A 22,598-nucleotide genomic window follows, 5' to 3' on the forward strand; every position below is an offset into this window, starting at 1 on the left:
CAGAAAGATTGCACCAGTTTGCATTCCTACCAACAGTGCACCAGAGTGTGGAAATTCCTCTGAAAGTTAAAAATAGAAATACCCAAAGACAGCAATTGCACTCTTAGGTATTTACCCAAAAAATAAATAAAATATATTTGAAGAGTTACAGGCACCCTGATGTTTATAGCAGTGTTATCAACATATCCAAGCTATGGAGAGAATCTAAATGTCCATCAGGTGAGGAATGGATAAACAAGATATGTCAGATACACAATGCAATATTACTTCACCATTTTAAAAAAATGAAATCTTGTGATCTGTGAGAGGATGTGGATGGAGCTCAAGTATATTATGCTAAGCAATATAAGTCAGTCACAAAGACAAATAAATACCATATTATCTCACTCATATGTGGTATTTAAGTCTCCCTCTGCCTACATCCCTGCTTCTCTCTCTCTGTGTGTGTCTCTCATGAATGAATAAATAAATATTTAAAAAATGAAAGAAAACAAGTGAATATATGGGAATGAGAGGGGGAGAGAAAAAAGATATCATTAACTATAGAAAACAAACAGTTTTGATGGAGGTTAGTAGGGAGATGGGCTAAATGGGACATGATTATTAAAGAGGACACTTGTGGGCACGTGGGTGGCTAAGTCAATTATGTGTCTGACATCAGCTCAAGTCATGATCTCAGGGTCCTGGGAGTGAGCCCTCATTGAGCACCCCCTAATCAGTGGGCAGTCTACTTGTCCCTCTGCCTCTCCCCTGAGTGGTGTGGGTATAGTCTCTGTTTCTCTTTCTCAATTAAATAAAATCTTTAAAAACACTAAAGAAGAAGAAGAGGGTGCTTGTGAATACTGTGTGTTGTATGTACGGGATGAATCAGCTCTATTCCCGAAACCAATACTGCACTGTACTGTGATAATACCACTTTTTTTAAAGTTTAAATTTAACATACAGTTAAATGTCAATATTTAACATACAGTTAAATGTGGTCAATATTATCAATCTACAGAATGCAAATCAAAATGATCATGAGATATCACTTCTTCCTAGTAGAAAGTCTGTAATAATAATAATAATAAATGCAGAAAATAAGTCTTGCAAAACATAGAGAGAAACTAAAACCCTTGTGCACTGGTGGTAATCTTTTGTAAAGCTTGCAAGTCCTATGGAAAATAGTATAGTGGTTCCTCAAAATAAATGAGAATAGATCCAATGCAGGATCCAGTTGTGTCGGATCCTATGGACAAAGAATTGAAAGGAGAGTCTCAAAAAGATAGTTTTGAGATAGTTATCTCTAAAGATAGTTGTATACACTGTACACTCACATTCACAGCAACAGTATTCAAAGGATCATGAAAGTAGATGGATAAACAGAATGTGACATATTAATAAAATGGAACATTTATTTTTATTTTTATTTATTTATGATAGTCACACACACAGAGAGAGAGAGGCAGAGACACAGGCAGAGGGAGAAGCAGGCTCCATGCACCGGGAGCCCGACGTGGGATTCCATCCCGGGTCTCCAGAATCGCGCCCTGGGCCAAAGGCAGGCGCTAACCCGCTGCGCCACCCAGGGATCCCTGGAACATTTATTTGATGTAAATAGGAATAAATCTTGTTACATGCTATCACATATTCCATGTATGAAATTTTAGGACATTATGCTAAGCGAATTAGGCCAGTCACAGAAAGACACAGTCTGTGTGGTCCCCTACTCATACAAGTTACCAAAATTAGTCACATTCATAGAAAATAAAAAAGTAAGTAAAGCTATTGTTTACCAAGGCTGGGGTTAAGAAGAAAAGAGGAGTATTGTTAAAGAAGACAGGGTTTTTTTTGTTATTTAAAATGAAGAAGTTCTGGACACAATGCACCATAGTGTAGATGTATTAACACTGCATTCTATTTACACTTCAAAACGGTAATGATGGCAAATTTTACATGTTTTTACCACAATAAAAAAAATGTGCCGTTAGAGTTACTGCTGATCCAAAAGCAAAAGACTTATGAAAGGTCTCAGAAAATTTAAAAGAGACATTAAGATTAAGAGGAAAAAAATACTGTTTCTTTCTCTTGGATTTGATTGATCTTTATCTTGAAGAGTTTGTGTTTGAATTCCTCATTACAAAAAAATCTGTCACCATCTTCCACGTCCTTGCCCTTGGGGTTTTTGATGAGAACTCTAGCTCTGCCACAAGCTAATGACTGAAGAGTTCTTCTTAGTTCTCTATCCTCTGAATGAGAAAAAAAATGTTTAGAATTTTTTATATCACACACTTAATGAATATAATCAAAAGTTACTTAGTCCATATGGACATTGCTGTTACAAACATTGGGGTGCAGCTGTCCTGCCGTTTCACTGCATCTTTGGGGTAAATCCCCAGCAGTGTAATTGCTGGGTCATAGGGTAGTTCTATTTTTAACTCTTTGAGGAACCTCCACACAGTTTTCCAGAGTGTCTAAACCAGTTGACACTCACACCAACAGTGCAAGAGGGTTCCCCTTTCTCCACATCCTCTCCAACATTTCTTTCCTGTCTTGTTAATTTTCACCATTCTCACTGGTGTGGTGGTAGCCAAACTGTGGAAGGAGCCTCAGTGTCCATCGAAAGATGAATGGATAAAGAAAATGTGGTATATGTATATGTATACAATGGAATATTACCTAGCCATTAGAAATAGATACCCACCATTTGCTTCAACATGGTTAGAACCAGAGGGTATTACGCTAAGTGAATAAGTCAATCGGAGAAGAACAAACATCATATGGTCTCATTCATCTGGGGAATATAAATAATAGTGAAAGGGAATTAAAGGGAAAGGAGAGTGGAAAATATCAGTGACAGTGACAGAACATGAGCAACACCTCTCTGGGAAATGAACAAGGGTGGTGGAAAGGGAGGTGGGCGGGGGGTTAGGGTGACTGGGTGATGGGCACTGAGGGGGGCACTTGACAGGATGAGCACTGGGTGTTATATGTTGGGAAATCGAACTCCAATAAAAAATATATACAAAAATTTTTTTTTAAATAAGGTTTTAAAATTAAAAAAAAAAAACAAAAAAACTTACCTAATCCAGTAGCCATCTTAATTTCTTCTAAGCTGAAATGATCTCCTTCATTAAACATCAACAGCACCAATGTTTGGAAAAGAGTCACCTGAAGTTCTTTTTTGCCCTATTAGAAGCAATATTGTATTAATTTATAGAACAATAACATGTTATTGATGACTCAGGTAGGACTTTAGTTACATAAGATGGTCTACATTTGTTGTATTAAAGTATTAAATTGAAAAATAAGTCCTGTGGAAGCAAAGTAGAGCTAAAAGTAGGTGAATATTAACTAGAAAATAATAGAATTTACTGTTTCCACAAATAAATAAAACACACTTTCCATCTCAAACCTCAGAACACACTAGATATATTTTAAAAAATGACAGGAAAATATGCGTTAATTATCTATTCGTCACTTATTCACATTAATATAACTCTGGCTAAATAATTTCCCAATTGCTTCTTTCAGTTACCATTCACTGATAGTAATTATGAAAATTACGTTGTACTCCTTCTAAACATTTAACTGAAATCAATTAAATACTTAATGTTAAACCTTTGAGCATGGGGGGAAGAAAAACCCCTTTGACACTGGTCTTGACAACTTTTTGGATATGATACCAACAGTAGCAGCAGCAACAACAACAAAAACAAAACAACAGCAAGTAAGCAAATGGGACTGTCGTAACAGCAATTTTCTGCAAAGGAAAGGAAATAAATTTATTCATTGTTCAATTCAACAAAATGAACGGCATCCTACAGAATGGAAGGACTTATTTGCAAACCATTTATCTGACAAAGGGTAATATCCAAATACATAAAATATTTATACTACTCAATTTAAGAAAAGCCAAAATAAAAGCTCATTAAAAACAGGCAAAGGGTGTCAATAATCAGTTTTTCCAAAAAAGATACGCAAATGGCTGAAAACTACATGAAAACATGTTCAAAAACAATAATCACTAGGGAAACTGTAAACAAACCAAAATGGAAGTTCATCATAAAAATAACAATAGAATCATCATTATATATATATATATTTTTTTTCTTTTTTAAAGATTTTATTTATTTATTCATGAGAGACAGAGAAAGAGGTAGAAACACAGGTAGAGAGAGATGCAGGCTCCATGCAGGGAACCCAATGTGGGACCCGATCCCAGGATTCCAGGATCACACCCTTAGCTGAAGGCAGAAGCTCAACCACTGAGCCATCTCGGAGTCCCTAGAACAATATATTCTATAATCCAACAATTCCACTTCTGGGTTTCTATTTGAAAGAAAGGAAATCACTATGTAAAAGAAATCTGTGCACCCTCATGTTCTTTGCAGCACTATTTACAACAGCCATGACATGGAAACAACTTAAGTATATATGAATAGAAAAATGTGTAAGAAAATGAGACAGATTAGATTAAATAGATACACAGATTAGATAGGTTTATGTAGGTATACAGTTTTTATATACATTAATTATACATAGATACAATGTGTATTTATCAATAAGAAAATAAAATTCTACCCTTTCTGACGATGATGGACGGAAGGCATGAGGCTAAGTGAAATAAGTAACAGAAAATCAAACGCCATACGATCTCATGTTTTACATTATACTATGCTAATATATATTCCCATCGGTCTGAGAGCATAAGTGCCCAACTAATATCTCAAAACTAATTCCCATCTGCTCATGAGTGCTAACATCTGGCCTATTTAATATCCCTAACTGAGCTGCCTTAGTGAAGGTGTTTTTCTGCCAAAACAAACCTGTAAAGGCTTTAGAAAGAACTGCGTACTCAAATATACAGATAACTCAAGGAATCAAAGATTCACGTGAACAGTACACGGTCAAAGTATACCAACAAAGCACCAAAACTGATGTCAAAAAATGAATATGAATTCTGACAAATAATTCAGAACAATCCTCTTAACAAAATTTAGTGAACTACAAATAATGAAAGACAACTAAGGGGAATTTAAGAAAACAATGCATGAAAATAATTGCAACAAAGATACAGAAATGACTAAAGACAAAAATTCTACAGTGGAAGAACAGAGTGAGTGAATTCAGTTTAGAGCTTATTCAATAGCTATCTCATTATGCAGAATAAAATTCAGTGAACTTCTGGGGTTATGAGAATCCTAGAAAAAGAGGAGAAAGACAATGTGACAGAAGATATATTTAAAGTAATAAGGACTGAAAACTTCCTAAACTAGACAAAAGAAATGTATGTCCAGACTCATGAGCCCCAAGAGACTCCAAATAGGTTAAACTTTTAAGGAGTAAACTCATTACAATGAAATTATCAAATGTGTAAACCAAAAGAGTTTTGAAAGCAACAAAAGAAAATTCGCTCATCATATACAAAAGTGAGACTACAAGAATATGAGCAGAATTCTCACCAAAACTTTGCAAGCCAGGAGAGAGCAACCTATACAGTAATAAAAAAAAAAAAAAGAAAAAATAAGATCCAATGATATGGTGCATATCAAAAACTGCATTTTAGCTTTCACAGAATGTACAGGAAGAGGTGAAAAGATTTTGCCTAGTTTATATTAATAGCCAATTAATTAATAATTAACAGAAATTAGACAAAATACAGATAAGGCCAAGAATGGACAAAGAAAGGTGATTATATAATGAAAGGGCAATCCAAAAAGAACACAGAAATTTTAAATACATATGCTGTCAACATATGTATTTGACAGAAACTTTAAATACATAAATATATATGCTGTCAACATTGGGGCACTTAATATATAAAGCAATAGTAATAGAACTAAAAGGAGAAATAAATTAAAAAGTGACAAGTTAACAGTTAAGGACTTTCCATACACTATTCTCACGAACAGACCGTTCATCCAGATGCAAAATCAATTAGTAGGGAATGCTGAAAAATACTGTAGACTCAAGGACAAATAGAGCCTTTTTTGGGGACAGATAATATATGCCATTTAAATAATTTTAAAAAGCAGGAAGATAGAAATTCTATCAGGTCTATTTTCTGACCACAATAGTAAGAAATCAGAAATCAGTAACAAAAGGAAAACTTGCAAATATATGGAAGCTACACGACACAATAATGGTTCAAAGATCTTATAAATATACTTACTTGAGACAAATGATAAGGGAAATGAAACTGATGAGTTGTAGCAAAAGCAGTGGTTAAAGGGATTATTTTTACAGCAATAAATATCTACATTTATTGTATTACCTCAAATTCACCTAATTTATATCAAGTAGGAACTAGAAAAGCAAAAACAAACTAAGTCCAAATTAGTAGGAGGAGAGACCTGGTATCAGAGCAGAAATACATGAAAGAGAACAGAAAAAAAAAAAAACATTAACAACACTAAAAGTTGGCTCTTTGAAAAGAAGAAATTTGCAAAACTTTACACAGACTCATCAAGAGAAATGACAAAAAATTATAAAGACAAGACACTACCACAGAAACCACAGAAATTCAAAGATTCGGAAGACTACTATATACAATAATACACCAAAACATTAGATGACCTAGAAAAAATAACTGAATTTCTAAAAATACATAACTTACCATCACAGAAACATAAAAAAATAAAAAACTTGAACACAGCAATTAGTAGTAAAGAGATCGAACAGGTAAATCAAAATCCTTCTACAAAGAAAAATACAGACCCTAACTTCATAAGGGGTAAACTACTTAAAAAATAATACCAACTCTTCTCAAACTCTTATAAATAACTAAGATGAGGGCAGCCCTGGTGGCGCAGCGGTTTAGCACTGCCTGCAGCCCAGGGCGTGATCCTGGAGACCCTGGATCAAGTCCCACGTCGGGCTCTCTGCATTGAAGCCTGCTTCTCCCTCTGCCTGTGTCTCTGCCTCTCATTCTCTCTCTGTGTCTCTCTGAATAAATTAATAAAATCTTAAAAAAATAAAAATAAAAATAAATAAATAAGATGAGGAAACAGTACCAGGTTCATTTCAGTAGGCGAACATTATTACACTCATAATAAGGCAGATAAAGACACTATAAGAAAACAGCAAGATACCTTGAATACATGTGCAAAAATTCTCAAATACTGGGTAAGTGAATTTAACAGAACCTTAAAAAGATCTTCTACCATGACCCAATGGGATTCATCCCCATGATACAAAGGTGAGTCAACATATGCAAAGCTATGTGACATATTACACTAACAGAATGAAAGATACAAATCACATGATCATCTCAATAGTTGCAGAAAAAGCACTTGAAAATAATTCACGTGAATTCATGACAAAAACTCTCAAACAAGTGGTTACAAAATAACATACCTCAACATAATGAAGGCCACAAATGAGAAGCATACAGCCAACATTTAGCTGAACAGCAGAGGTTAGAATTTAATCTTAACTAAATGGTTTCAGCTGCAGGCTTACATATTTTTATTTTCTCCATTTTTCCCACCAATTTTATTTTTTTTCCTGTTTCAAACTCAGCTCCATTCCTCCAACTTCAAGCCATCTACTTATCAATTACCTCAGTCTTCCCTGTTCTTCCCCATTCTCCACTTAAAGCCTGTCCTCTAAATGTCTTCCTATGAAGTTTAGACTTTGGTCCATTAACAGGAGTAGATCCAGCTTTTGTGGCATCGGAATCTTACACAATTTGGAGACCACTCTCAATAAAAATGATTTAATTCGAAATGAAAAGTTATACAGCTAAATAACTATGTACTGAAAATGAATAAACATATTTATGGCTGGAAAGTAACATATATGGTGATTACATTATCAAGATTATAACTGATTATGACTTCATAATTTGCATTCACAGCTAAATATTACATTTCTGTTTTTGTATGGTTTTTTTCTGTGCTTTTATTGGTTTTCCCCAGGTACATATGCATCATCTAGTTTTCAACAGGTGTTATTTCCTTTCAATGTATTAAAAAAAGGCAGAATATAGTCATAACTTTTTAATACCTATAGTTATTCATATTATCCTGAATGCAGGTAAATAGCTTCTAGGGAGTGAGATACTAATTATTAATTCCAGCAAATACTGCACTAGTTCCCTTTTATCCCAACCTTTGTTCATTCTGGGATGAAATTTTGAAAAAGTACGTGTCTGTGCATGAATACACCTGAAAATAATTAAATTATCTGTAATATAGTTCTCAAATTTGGTTATGATGTGAATTTACAAAGTAATTAAGCAGAGCTGTTTTTTTTTTTTAACATCATTACGATATGATGAAAAATGCTCCACAATAATGGAAGGTATTTCCCTAATAAAGAATCCATTGTGTATAATTTGCTGAATAACAAAACCAAAAAAAAAAAAAAAAAAAACAACAAAGAAAGGTCTTAAAATTTTTACTGGGAAACAAGTAACACTTCTGAAAATATGTACTTGCAGAATTTTTAATTTAAAATAGATGTCACGAAATCCCTGGGTGGCTCAGTGGTTGAGCGCCTGCCTTCGGCCCAGGGCATGATCTTGGAGTTCTGGGATTGAGTCCCACATCAGGCTCCCTGCATGGAGCCTGCTTCTCCCTCTGCCTGTGTCTCTGCCTCGCTCTCTGTGTCTCTCATGAATAAATAAATAAAATCTTTAAAGAAAATACGTGTCACATTCAGGTGGGATGCAGGATTTTTACAGCCTGAAATTATTCAGTGTGCTAATATGTGTCCTAATACACTTTCCAAACCCGTAAGCTGCAACATATCAACCTTGAACACTAATACAATATAAAGACTTTGGAAGATAATTATGTGCCAATGGAACATTGTCAAGCATGATAAATGTATCAGTTTGGTGGGAGGTGCTGATCAAGGGAGACTTTGTGACTTCTGTTCAATTTTTCATTAAATCTTACACTGCTGGATTGAAGAGAATGCATGTATAGTTTAATTTCAAATCATTTTAATGAAAAAAGGAGTTATGAAAATATTATAATTTCTCAAATAATGAGAGTCCAACCAGCAAGAAGACTGGTCCTATCTAACTCAATCTGGTATTATCAGCATATAGAATAATTCAGGAAAATATCACAGTCTTTCTTGATTCCCTTTTCCAATTGTATTACAAATGTTAGTGTCACTAATAATTAGCGGTGTTTTCTTTCCTAAGTGAAGGACTTTGAACTGTTAAGAAGATTCACCATAGAAAGCAATTAAAATTTGACTTTTCATTTATTAATTAATATAGATGCTCATGATGAATCCAGAAGAGTAAAATGAAGTGAAAATTGCACATTAGAAATCTCTAATATTAGTGAAATTAGTAAAAATCAGTAAAACGAATAGTATTGTATGTTTGCAGCATGATAGAAGACAAAATGGTTGGAGGCAAATTCTTTATCTTTTCAGGCTTCCTGAAGTGAAAGAAGTATGATTAAGTTTGTCATTTTTAATGACATTTCTGTACTATTTTACTTGTTATCAGGTATACATTGAGTTTCCCATATGTATGTAAGAGCAAGCATAATAATGCATTCATACATATCATATAAAAATTAGTTGTAATTATTCATCCTCTTGTGTAAGTTCTTTCAATAATATTAAATATTCAGATGTAACCTGAGAATTTACATCATCTAGGTCCAACTTTACCTTGGGAAATCAAGTGTATCTTATATTACCCTGAGACCCTTAAGGGTCTAACTATTATCACTCCTGAAATGTAAACATGGTTTACATTTTCCTAGGTTCAAATCAAATGTGAGTTATTGCTTTTCAGCATGGCCTTTCCCAAACTGGCAGAGACAGAATTAAAGACAAAATCTCTCATCATCTCTTAATACTTTGATCACTGAGCCACCATACTCAATTTATACACTTAAGGAATAGATTCAGTCTTCTTTGAAGGTAGAGAGAAACATGTTGGAGATATTTATCTATGGATTGTCAATGCCTGGGGCTTCTATGAAAAGAAGAAAGTGTCACACAGTGAAGTGCTCTGGAGGATATATAAACTTCTTGTGGCTGCTATAAGACTTACCACAAACAGTGGCGCAAAGTGAAACAAGTATATATTCTATCACAGTTCTGAAGGTCCGGAATTCACATGAGTATCACTGGGTAAGAATCAATGTGTGGCAGGGTTATACTCTCTTCAGGGAGTTTACAGTATCCTCCAGCCATTTTCACAATACCATTCCTCTCTCTCTGTCTCTTTCTCTCCGTTTGTGTGTGTGTGTGTGTGCGCGCGCGCGCGCGTGCACATGCATGTGTGTGTGTCTTGGGAAGGGGGTGAGGGAGAATGGTGTGTGAGTTTGTATGTAACCTTTGGTATGGCATTTAGGGCCCATTCAGATAATCCAGGAGGACTTTCTGGATTACGGATTAAGACTTTACCTCAAGGTCTTTCATCACATCTGCAAAGACCTTTTTCTTCTTTTCATATAAAGAAATGTTACAGTTCCAGAGAATAATAAGATATTATCTTGGGGACCCAATCTTCAACCTACCACCGGGGCAAGAGTTAAAAGTACTGATAAGAAAAGAGAGCCAGCTAATTGCTGTGTCATTATCTCAGAAGTTCAGGCAATGAATGGCATTAAACACACAAGGCAATTAATTGCCTATTTTGTCCCAAATCAATTCCTAAGTCCCAGGCATCAAGAACTGATCTCTGAGAGCTCAGTCAACATTTTTCTTCTTTCCTTCATTTTTTTCATTGCATCAAAAAGTTAATGTGCTACACAATCCAAGGAGCTTTGGTGCTGGTCTTATTTTTTTCCTTTAATCCTAATAGTTTCAATAAAACACTCCACACCCAACTATGTCAGAATAAATTTCACACTGTGCTGATTAAGTGCAAGCTTCCATCAGGCTTGTGAGGTCAGAGTGGTAAATGGCCAGGGCTCTAATAATTACTGATAGTGATTTTGAACGATCAGAGAGCAAAGAGTGTGGTTTAATATCACAGAAATCCAAGAGTGGACAAAAAGGAAATTAAAATTAATGTTTTAAAAGTAATGTTTAAATAAGTAATGTTTTAAAAACTGATTTGGCATCACTTGCCATCAGGGAAATACAAATCAAAACCACAATGAGATTTGACCTCACACCAGTGAGGATGGGGAAAATTAACAAGGCAAGAAACAGCCAATGTTGGAGAGGATGTGGAGAAAGGGGAGCCCTCCTGCACTGTTGGTGGGAGTGTGAAATGGTGCAGCCACTCTGGAAAACTGTGTGGAGGTTCCTCAAAGAGTTAAAAATTGACCTGCCCTATGACCCAGCAATCTTTACCCCAAAGATACAGATGCAATGAAACGCCAGGACACCTGCACCCCGATGTTTCTAGCAGCAATGTCCACAATAGCCAAACTGTGGAAGGAGCCTCGGTGTCCATCAAAAGATGAATGGATAAAGAAGATGTGGTTTATGTATACCATAGAATATTACTCAGCCATTAGAAAGGACAAATACCCACCATTTGCTTCAACGTGGATGGAACTGGAGGGTACTATGCTGAGTGAAGTAAGTCAATCGGAGAAGGACAAACATTATATGTTCTCATTCATTTGGGGAATATAAATAATAATGAAAGGGAATATAAGGGAAGGGAGAAGAAGTGCATGGGAAATATCAGGAAGGGAGACAGAACATAGAGACTCCTAACTCTGGGAAACGAACTAGGGGTGGTGGAAAGGGAGGAGGGCGGGGGGTGGGGGTGAATGGGTGACGGGCACTGAAGGGGGCACTTGACGGGATGATCACTGGGTGTTATTCTGCATGTTGGCAAATTGAACACCAATAAAAAATAAACTTATTATAAAAAAATAACTGATTTCTACAAAAATGATACATGCATCAGCATATTCAAAGTTCAAACACTTCATCATTAAATAAATGAACTTCCTTCATAAGAAAAATATGTATTAAAATATTCTTTATGAAGATAAAACTATTATTTAAAAGTAAAATGCTATCCTTAAAAATCACTTGCTTACCTTTTTAAATTCAGCTTTAAGAACACAGTGTCCAAGAGTTGACTGCCACTGAAGTTTCCGGCCACTGTGTTTGCTTAAGTAGAAATTTTTGAAATTTTCCTGAAGTCTTTCCATCTGGAGGAAAGAAGTAAAGCATCAGTATTGAAACTTATGCTAGCTATCGTACCAGTGGCAGCCCTAGAGTATTATATTTAAAATTGTATATCACCACCTCACACAGGACTATGTAAGAGACTTTTAGGGAAAGGACTGAGTGAGAAAAATGAGAGCTCTGAAAGTAGAAAACAAACCATTGTTATTTTCTTCTAGTTTATATGTATGTGTTCAATAGCTTACATATGCTCTTACGGAAAATGACAAACATGGTAATATAATTATGAAAAATAAATCCATGTAGAAAGAAAGTAAAGATAATAGCAACTGAGTTGCCAACATTAATAAAAGGGGACCATTAAAAAGATGATGGGTAATTGATTTAGCAGAGAAGAGAAAGCTAAAACCAAAGCTGCATGCTGAAAATTGGTGGTACATGGACACGAATTTCCATGATTACTAAATGGAATGAGTAGAACAATGATGTGCTGAATCCTTTTTCCATCATATATTTACATGATACATGAATAAATAGTTATATTAAAACACTGTAAAGAAAATAGAAGCCAATACCAGTAAAAAGCACAGCCTGAAAGCAGAAGGAAGCCAGGATGATAGATTTAGAATCTCATCTGACTACATAATAACAACAAACTAAACTATTAAATTTCTTGAATACTGAACTGTTTAATCTGGTTGCCAGATTAAATCTCCATCCTAAAACCTGAAAAAATACCTTTCAAAATGGGCAACATTAAAGTGATACTTATATTAACATAAAAAATGGCACAGAAACTTAAAAGGTTACATTAAAACTTATCTGCTACGGGATATATTTATAGTCATAAACAACGAATTTCTTACCTCTGGGGGTAAATGGATCTCCTTAGGGATATAGGTTGGCCAAAAACTTGTCGTCAGAATATTCACAGTCAATTCAATGTTTCCTGGTATATTTTGGTTCTGCATATACTGTAAGAATAAAAGAATGCAATCAAATAAGAATTTAAAAACCCCTACATGGTTATAACTCTGTAATAGAAATTCATTACTAAAAACAACTTGATAAATTAATGATAAATTACTCACTAAAGATATACCCTGCATTCAAAATGAAATTAATTAAATACCTGTTTTAACTGAATCATGGTATCTTTGGAAAGCTCCATGTCTTTAAACATTCCTTGAAGTTTATTAGTGAAAGCAGTTCCACATTCTGTAAAATATTTTAAAACAATTATAGGTGACATTGAGGAATACTATAGATCGGGAACTCTGAGAGCCCAGCTCCCTGAAATATACACTGAGAAACCTTACAGAAGTATCAGAATTATACCTTACCAAAATTCTGAGAGATATTCGAAGGTTCTCATAAACCAACTGATTAACCAGTATAAAGGCAACATAAATTTAAGTATGCAGTATTTTACCTTACTATATTCTATCCAATTTCCTGTCAAAAAGAAATCTTGTGCATCACTGTTTATGGTTCCAATTGAATATCTGGTTCCCAAGAAACTGTATTTGTCTGGACTCAATTCAAGTCTCCCAGAGTAACTAACCCAGGACTCTATCAGAAAGTTCCCCAGAACATTCAAAGATAAATAAATAAGCTCTTCCAGCCTAAACAGAAGTAATGGTTTGGGGCAAAAAAAAAAAAAAAAAAAGACATGCCAAAAGACTGGGAACAGTAGTCATTTTCAGGAATAAAAAATTTGAGATAGGGGATCCCTGGGTGGCGCAGCAGTTTAGCGCCTGCCTTTGGCCCAGGGCGCAATCCTGGAGACCCGGGATCGAGTCCCACATCGGGCTCCCGGTGCATGGAGCCTGCTTCTCCCTCTGCCTGTGTCTCTGCCTCTCTCTCTCTCTCTCTCTCTCTCTCTCTGTGACTATCATAAATAAATAAAAATTAAAAAAAAATTGAGATAGAGGCAAGATGGCAGAGGAGTAGGGGTCCTCAACTCACCTGGCCCAACCAACTTACCTAGATAACTTTCCAATCATCCTGAACACCTATGAACTCGACGTGAAATTTAAAGAGAGAATAGCCTGAATGCTACAAAGAGAAGGGTTTTCCCTTCTAGCAAGGTAGAAGGTGGAAAATAATAAAAGAAAAAATGATCAAGTTGGGGGGGGGGTGGTATGTGTGAAGAGTCAGGCTAAAGCCAGGCAACAAAAGCCTCCAAGACAGGAAAACCCAGCCTTGGAGAAGGAGGAAGTTTAAAATTCCACCCCTGATTCTTCCCAGAAGGAAAAGTGCTTAGCACGGAAATTGGGCAGAATGGCAAGAGGACCAGTGAAGCCTCCAGTTTTCTGAGTCACAATGAGAGAAGGGGCTCCGTGATGGTTCATTCTGGGAAAGTGCACCATAAACTGTGGACAAATCTCGGTAATGGGCTGGAGTGTTTGGCCAGCGGGGCATTTGGGAGAAGCCAGTGGATTAGGAGGGCAGCTCCAGACGGAGGTGTCTGTGCCCTGCTGCGTTTTCGGGAGCCCTGCCACTGGGACCACGATCCCAGCAGCACAGGGCCCCGGATCCCAAAGCACCACGATCCTGCACTCCCCTGGGACAGGCGAAAGCAGGGAGGGCACAGGACAGTGAGGACTTTCCTGAAACCTGGCCCCTGCAGGCTGTGAGATCACTGCACCCACACCATCCCAGGAAGAATCCCAGGAAGACTGGGAGACTGCGGCAGTTAGTGCAGGGAGCTGACTCCAGAGCTGGAATTCTGGCCACCTCCCTTGTTGTTTTCCTCGTGCCTGGGGGGAAAGCACTGCCAGGGAACAGAGGTCTCACAGGGTAAACAGCTCCCACTGAGCCCTGCACCTGGCAGGGGGTGGGGCAGCTCCTCCAGGTGCACACACCTGAGAATCAGCACAGCAGGCATCTCCCCCAGATGACCAGCTGGAAGAAGAGATGGGAAGAGCAAGTTCTTGACCAAGAACTTGATTTCAATTTCTGGTCTCTGAACTCGAAATAATAATCTATGGTGAACGTAGGTCGTGGTTGATATTCTTGACTCAATCCACTCATACAGCCACTCTGCACTGGAAAAATGACTACAAAGAATAATTCACCACGGGAGAATCTGCCACAGAGTTACAGAGTTTGGATTACAATTCGAAGTCAGAAAGCCAATTCACATGCACAATTATAAACTACTTGTAGTTCTTGAAAAAAGCATAAAGGATTCAAGAGACTCCATGACTGCAGAACTTGGATCTAATCAGCAAAATTAAAAATCAATGAAATGAGATGCAATCCAAACTGGAGGTCCAAATGACGAGGGTTAATGAGGTGGAAAAAAGAGTGAGAGACATAGAACACAAGCTGGTGGCAAGGAAGGAAGCTGAGGAAAAAAGAGAAAAACAAGTGAAAGACCATGAGGAAAGTGTAAGGAAAATAAATGACAGCCTCATTAGGAAAAATATACATATAATTGGGGTTCTAGAGAGCACCAACAGGGACAGAGGGCCAGAAAGCATATTTGAATAAATCATAGCTGAGAACTTCCCTAATTTGGGAGAGAAACAGGCATTCAGATCCAGGAGAGAGGGAGGTTCCCCCCAAAATCAATAAAAAACTTTCAACACCCTGACATTTAATAGTGAAACTTGCAAATTCCAAAGATAGAGAGAAAATCCTTAAATCAGCAATAGACAAGAGAATTCTAAGTTATATGGCAATAAATATTAGATTCACAGCATACCACTCCAAAGAGACTTGGAAGGAAAGGAAAGGGCTGGCAAGATATACACAGGGTACTAAATGAGAAGACCATGCAACCAAGAATATGTTATCCAGCAAGGCTCTCATTCAGAATAGAAGGAGAGAGAAAGAATTCTAAGATAGGCAAAAACTGAAAGATTATGTGACCACTGAACCAGCTCTGCAAGAAATATTAAGGGGAACCCTGTAAAAGAAAGAGAAAGCCCAAAGAAATAATCCACAAAAACAGGAATAGAATAGGTATTATGATGAAACTAAATTCTTATCTTTCAGTAGTTGCTCTTAAGGTGAATGGGCTAAATGATCCCATCAAAGGATGCAGGGTTTCAGAATGGAAAAAAGCAAGAAGACCCATCTATTTGCAGTCTACAAGAGACTCATTTGAGACCTAAGGACACCTCCAGCCTGAAAATGAAAGGTTGGAGAACCATGCAACATTCAAATGATCCTCAGAAGAAAGCCGGGGTAGCAATCCTTATATCAAATAAATTAAAGTTTATCCCAAAGCCTGTAGTAAGAGATGAAGAGGGACACCGTTTCATATTTAAAGAGTCTATCCAAAGGAAGACCTAACAGTCATGAAGAGTTATGCCCCTACTGTGGGAGCTAACAAGTACATTAATCAAGTAATAACCAAAAACTACATACTTAGATAATAATACACTAAATAGTAAGAGATATCAACATGGCACTTTCTGCAAATGACAGATATTCTAAGAACATCATCATCAAAGAAACAAGGGCTTTAAGGGCTTTAAAAGATATGCTGGACCAGATAGATTTCACAGATATATACAGAACTTACCATCCAAATGCAAATGAATATACATTCTTCTCAAGTGCACATGAAACTTTCTCCAGAACAGACCACACACTGGGTCACAAATCAGGTCTCAACCAATACCAAAAGACTGGGGTTGTCCCCTACATATTTGCAGAGCACAATGCTCTGAAACTAGAACTCAGTCACAAGAAGAACTCCGGAAGAAACTCAAGTATGTGGAGGTTAACGAGCATCCTACGAAAAGATGAAAGGGTCAACCAGGAAATTAGAGAAGAATTACAAAGATTCATGGAAACTAATGAAAATGAAGATACAATTGTTCAAAATCTTTGGGATACAGCAAAAGTAATCCAGCAAAAGTAATCCTAAGAGGGAAATATGTTGCAATATAAGCATCCTTCAAAAAATTGGAAAAACCCAAATACACAAGCTACCTTCCCACCTACAGGAACTGGAGAAAGAATAGCAAATAAAACCTACACCAAGCAGAAGAAGAGAGATAATAAAGATTTGAGCAGGACTCAATGAAACAGAGGCCAGAAAAACTGTAGAACAGATAGGCGAAACCAGGAGTTGGTTCTTTGAAAGAATTAATAGGACAGATAAACCATTAGCCACCCTTATTAAAAATAAAACAAAAGACAATTAATAAAATCATGAATGAGAAAGGAGAGATCACTACCAACACCAGGGAAACACAAATGATTTAAAAAACACAGTATGAGCAGCTATACACCAATAAATTAGGCAATCTAGAAGAAATGGATGCATTTCTGGAAAACCTAAATGACCAAAACTGGAACAAGAGGAAATAGAAAACTTGAACACGCCAATAACCAGCGAGGAAATTGAAGGAGTATCAAAAACCTCCCAAGACACAAAAGTCCAGGCAGGGCCAGATGGATTCCCAGGGGAATTCTATCAAACGTTTAAAGAAGAAATGATACCTATGCTACTAGAGCCGTTCAGAATGATAGAAAGGGACGGAATAGTTCCAAGCTCGTTTTATGAGGCCAGGATCACCTTAACTCCAAAACCAAAGACACCACAAAAAAAAGAGAACTATAGACCAATATCCCAGATGAACATGATGCAAAAACTCTCAACAAGATACTAGCCAATAGGACTCAACAGAACATTAAGAAGATTATTCACCATGCCCAAGTGGGATTAATCCCTGGGATACAAGGCCGGTTCAACACCCATAAAACAATAAAAAAAATCAATCTATAGATCATATCAACAAGAGAAAAAACAAGAATAATATGATCCTCTCAACAGATGCAGAGAAAGCATTTGACAAAATACAGTACCCATTTCGGGAACAAAACGCTTCAGAGTATAGGGATAGAAGTAACATTCTCCAGCATCTTAAAAGTCATCTATGAAAAGCGCACAGCAAATATCATTCTCAATGGGGAAACACTGAGAGCCTTTCCCCTAATATCAGGAACAAGACAGGGATGTCCACTCTCACCACTGCTATCCAACACAATATTAGAAATCCTGGCCTCAGCAATCAGGCAACAAAAAGACATTAAAGGCATTCGAATTGGCAAAGAAGAAGTCAAACTCTCCCTCCTCCCAGATGACATGATACTACTGTACGTAGAAAACCCAAAAGACTCCACCCCAAGATTGCTAGAACTCATACGGCAATTTGGCAGTATGGCAGGATACAAAATCAATCCCCAGAAGTCAGTGGCATTTCTATACACTAACAATGAGACTGAAAGAAGAGAAATTAAGGAATCAATCCAATTGACAATTGCACCCAAAACCGTAAGATACCTAGGAATGAACCTAACCAAAGTGGTAAAGGATCGATACCCTAAAAGCTATAGAGCACTTCTGAAAGAAATTGAGGAAGACACAAAGAGATGGAAACACATTCCATGCTCATGGATTGGCAGAATTAATCTTGTGAAAATGTCAATGTATTACCCAGGGCAATTTACACGTTTAATGCAATCCCTATCAAAATACCATGGACTCTATTCAGAGAGTTAGAACAAATTATTTGAAGATTTGTGTGGAATCAGAAAAGACCCCAAATACCCAGGGGAATTTTAAAAAAGAAAACCATAGGTGGGGCCATCACAATGCCAGATTTCAGGTTGTACTACAAAGCTGTGGTCATCAAGACAGTGTGGTACTGGCACAACAAAAACAGACACATAGGTCAATGGAACAGAATAGAGAATCCAGAAGTGGATCCTCAACTTTATGGTCAACTGATATTCGATAAAGGAGGATAGATTATCCACTGGAAGAAAGACAGTGTCTTCAATAAATGGTGCTGGGAATACTGGACATCCACATGCAGAAGAATGAAACTAGACCACTCTCTTTCACCACACACAAAGATCAACTCAAAATGGATGAAAGATCCAAATGTGAGACAAGATTCCATCAAAATCGTAGAGGAGAACACAGGCAACACCCTTTTTGAATTCGGCCACAGTAACTTCTTACAAGATACACCTATGAAGGCAAAAGAAACAAAAGCAGAAATGAACTATTGGGACTTCATCAAGATAAGAAGCTTTGGCACAGCAAAGGATACAGCAACAAAACGAAAAGACAGCTGACAGAATGGGAGAAGATATTTGCAAATGACATATCAGATAAAGGGCTAGTTTCCAAGATCTATAAAGAACTTACTAAACTCAACACCATAGAAATAAACAACCCAATCATGAAATGGGCAAAAGCCATGAACAGAAACCCCACAGAGAAAGACACAGACATGGCCAACACACACATGAGAAAACGCTCTGCATCACTTGCCATCAGGGAAATACAAATCAAAACCACCATGAGATACCACCTCACACCAGTGAGAATGGGGCAAATTAACAAGGCAGGAAACCACAAATGTCGGAGAGGATGTGGAGAAAAGGGAACCCTCTTACACTGTTGGTGGGAATGTGCAACGGTGCAGCCACTCTGGAAAACTGTGTGGAGGTTCCTCAAAGAGTTAAAAACAGACCTGCCCTTAAACCCAGCAATTGCACTGTTGGGGATTTACCCCAAAGATACAGATGCAATGCCATGCCGGGACACCTGCACCCCGATGTTTCTAGCAGCAATGTCCACAACAGCCAAACTGTGGAAGGAGCCTCGTTGTCCATTGAAAGATGAATGGATAAAGAAGATGTGGTTTATGTATACAATGGAATATTACTCAGCCATTAGAAATGACAAATACACAGCATTTGCTTCAACGTGGATGGAACTGGAGGGTATTATGCTGAGTGCAATGAGTCAATCAGAGAAGGACAAACATTATATGTTCTCATTCATTTGGGGAATATAAATAATAGTGAAAGGGAATGGAAGGGAACGGGAGAAGAATTGGGTAGGAAATATCACAAAGGGAGACAGAACATAGGACTCCTAACTCTGGGAAATGAACTAGGGGTGGTGGAAGGGGAGGAGGGCAGGGTTGGGGGTGACTTGGTGGGGGGCACTGACAAGGGCACTTGATGGGATGAGCAATGGGTGTTATTCTGTATGTTGGCAAATTGAACACCAATAAAAAATAAATTTATTATTTAAAAAAAAAAGAAAATGCTCCACATCACCTGCCATCAGGGAAATACATACAAAACCACAAGGAGGTACCACCTCACACCAGTGAGAATGGGAAAAAGTAACAACACAGGAAACCACAAATGTAGTGGAGGATGTGGAGAAAGGGGAACCCTCCTGCACTGTTGGTGGGAATGTGAACTGATGCCACCACTCTGGAAAACTGTGTGGAGGTTCCTCAAAGAGTTAAAAATAGATCTGCCCTACGACCCAGCAAGTGCACTGCTGAGGTTTTACCCCAAAGATACAGATCCAGTGAAACACCAGGACACCTGTACCCTGATGTTTATAGCAGCAATGACCACAATAGCCAAATGTGGAAGGAGTCCTGGTGTCCGTCAAAAGATGAATGGATAAAGAAGATGTGGTTTACGTATACAATGGAATATTACTCAGTCGTCAGAAACAACAAATACCCACCATTTGCTTCGACGTGGATGGAACTGGAGGATATTATGCTGAGTGAAAATAAGTCAATCGGAGAAGGACAAACATTATATGGTCTCATTCATTTGGGGAATATAAAAAATAGTGAAAGAGAATAAAGGGGAAAGGAGAAAAAATGAGTGGGAAATATCAGAAAGGGAGACAGAACCTGGGAGGCTCCTAACTCTGGGAAAGGAACAAGGGGTGGTGGAAAGGGAGGTGGGCGGGGTGTGGGGTTCCTGTGTGACGTGCGGTGAGAGGGGCACTTGATGGGATGAGCACTGGGTATTATGCTATATGTTGGCAAATTGAACTCCGATAAAAAAAAACAAGAATACATAACTCAGAAACAGGCCCTCAACTCTCGGGTCAACTAATATTTGACAAAGCAGAAAGGAATTTCCCCTGGAAAAAGGACAGTCCCTTCAATAAATGGTGCTTGGAAAATAGGACAGCCATGTGCAGAAGAATGAAACTAGACCATTCTCTTATACCATACACAAAGATTAACTCAAGGTGGATGAAAGATCTAAAAGGAGACCGCAATCCATCAAAATCCTATAGGAGAACACAGGAAACACCCTTTCTGAACTTGCCCACAGCAAGTTCTTGCAAGATACCTCTATGAAGGCAAGGGAAACAGAAGCTAAATGAACTATTGGAACTTCATCAGGATAAAAAGCTTTTGCTCAGGAAAAGAACAATAAACTAAACTAAAAGACAACCTACAGAATGGGAGAAGATATTTGCAAATGACCTATCAGATAAAGGGCTGGTATCCAAGCCCTTATTAAACTCAGCAGCAAAGAAACAAATAATTCAATCATGAAATGGGCGAAAGACATGAACGAAATTTCACCAAGGCAGACATAGACATGGCCAACAAGCACATGAGGAAATGCTCTGCATCGCTTGCCATCAGGGAAATACAAATCAAAACCACAACGCAGTACCACCTCACACCAGTGGGAATGGGGAAAATTAACAAGGCAGGAAACCACAAATGTTGGAGAAGATGTGGAGAAAGGAGAGCCCTCCTGCACTGTTGGTGGGAATGTGAGGTGATACAGCCACTCTGGAAAACTGTGTGGAGGTTCCTCGATGAGTGAAAAATAGAACTACCTCAGCAGCCATGGTGGCTCAGTGGTTTAGCACTGCCTTCACTTCAGGGTGTGATCCTGGAGTCCTGGGAACAAGTCCCAGGTCGGGCTTCCTGCATGGAGGCAGCTTCTCCGTCTACTTGTGTCTCTGCTTCTCTGTTTCTTTCATGAATAAATAAATAAAATCAAAAAAAAAAAACGAATAGAACTACCCTCTGACCCAGCAATTGCACTACTGGGTATCCCAAAGATACAGATGCAGTGAAACAGCCGGACACCTGCACCCCAATGTTTGTAGCAGCAATGTCCACAATAGCCAAACTGTGGAAAGAGCCTCAGTGTCCGTCGAGGACAAGAATGGATAAAGAAGATGTGCTCTATGTATATAATGGAATATTCCTCAGCCATTAGAAACAACAAATAACCACCATTTGCTTCAACGTGGATAGAAATGGAGGGTGTTATGCTGAGTGCTTAATAATCTGAGAAGGACAAACATTGTATGGTCTCATTCTTACTGGGAACATAAAAAAACTGAAAGAGATTAAAGGGGAAAGGAGAGAAAATAAGTGGGAAGTATCAGTGAGGGTGACAGAACATGAGAGACTCCTAACTCTGGGAAAGAACAAGGGGTGGTGGAAGAGGAGGTGGGCAGGGGGATGGTGACTGGGTGACGGGCACTGATGGGGGCACTTGATGGGATGAGCACTGGTTATTTTATTAGATGTTGGCAAATCGAACTCCAATAAAAATATACAAAAATAATAATAAATAAAACAAGCCATCCCTGCAAGAAATATTAAAGTTGCCTCTTGGAGGGCAAAGCAGAAACAAAATGTTACATAAAACAAGGAAACACCAGAAAAAAGATCTCCAGAACGGAGAAAACAAGCTATACAATGAGA

The 22,598-nt window shown here is 37.7% G+C and overlaps 1 protein-coding gene across 5 annotated transcripts in view; it reads right to left on the reverse strand.

The window, feature by feature from the left end:
• Positions 1 to 1,865: 1,865 nt before the first annotated feature.
• The window catches only part of LOC140629721 (cullin-4B-like), a 73,227-nt gene continuing 52,494 nt past the window's right edge, over positions 1,866 to 22,598 (reverse strand). For all 5 annotated transcript variants that reach the window (XM_072819309.1, XM_072819310.1, XM_072819308.1 and 2 more), the window contains 5 exons: positions 13,190 to 13,275; positions 12,924 to 13,031; positions 11,967 to 12,080; positions 3,063 to 3,168; positions 1,866 to 2,228 (listed from right to left, as the gene is read on the reverse strand). In XM_072819309.1, coding sequence (XP_072675410.1) covers positions 2,038 to 2,228; positions 3,063 to 3,168; positions 11,967 to 12,080; positions 12,924 to 13,031; positions 13,190 to 13,275 — 605 coding nt within the window. In that variant the 3' untranslated portion in view covers positions 1,866 to 2,037. The remainder of the gene's footprint in view (positions 2,229 to 3,062; positions 3,169 to 11,966; positions 12,081 to 12,923; positions 13,032 to 13,189; positions 13,276 to 22,598) is intronic.

This window comes from Canis lupus (assembly GCF_048164855.1).
Source record: "Canis lupus baileyi chromosome Y unlocalized genomic scaffold, mCanLup2.hap1 SUPER_Y_unloc_7, whole genome shotgun sequence".
Classification (NCBI taxonomy): Eukaryota; Metazoa; Chordata; class Mammalia; order Carnivora; family Canidae; genus Canis; species Canis lupus.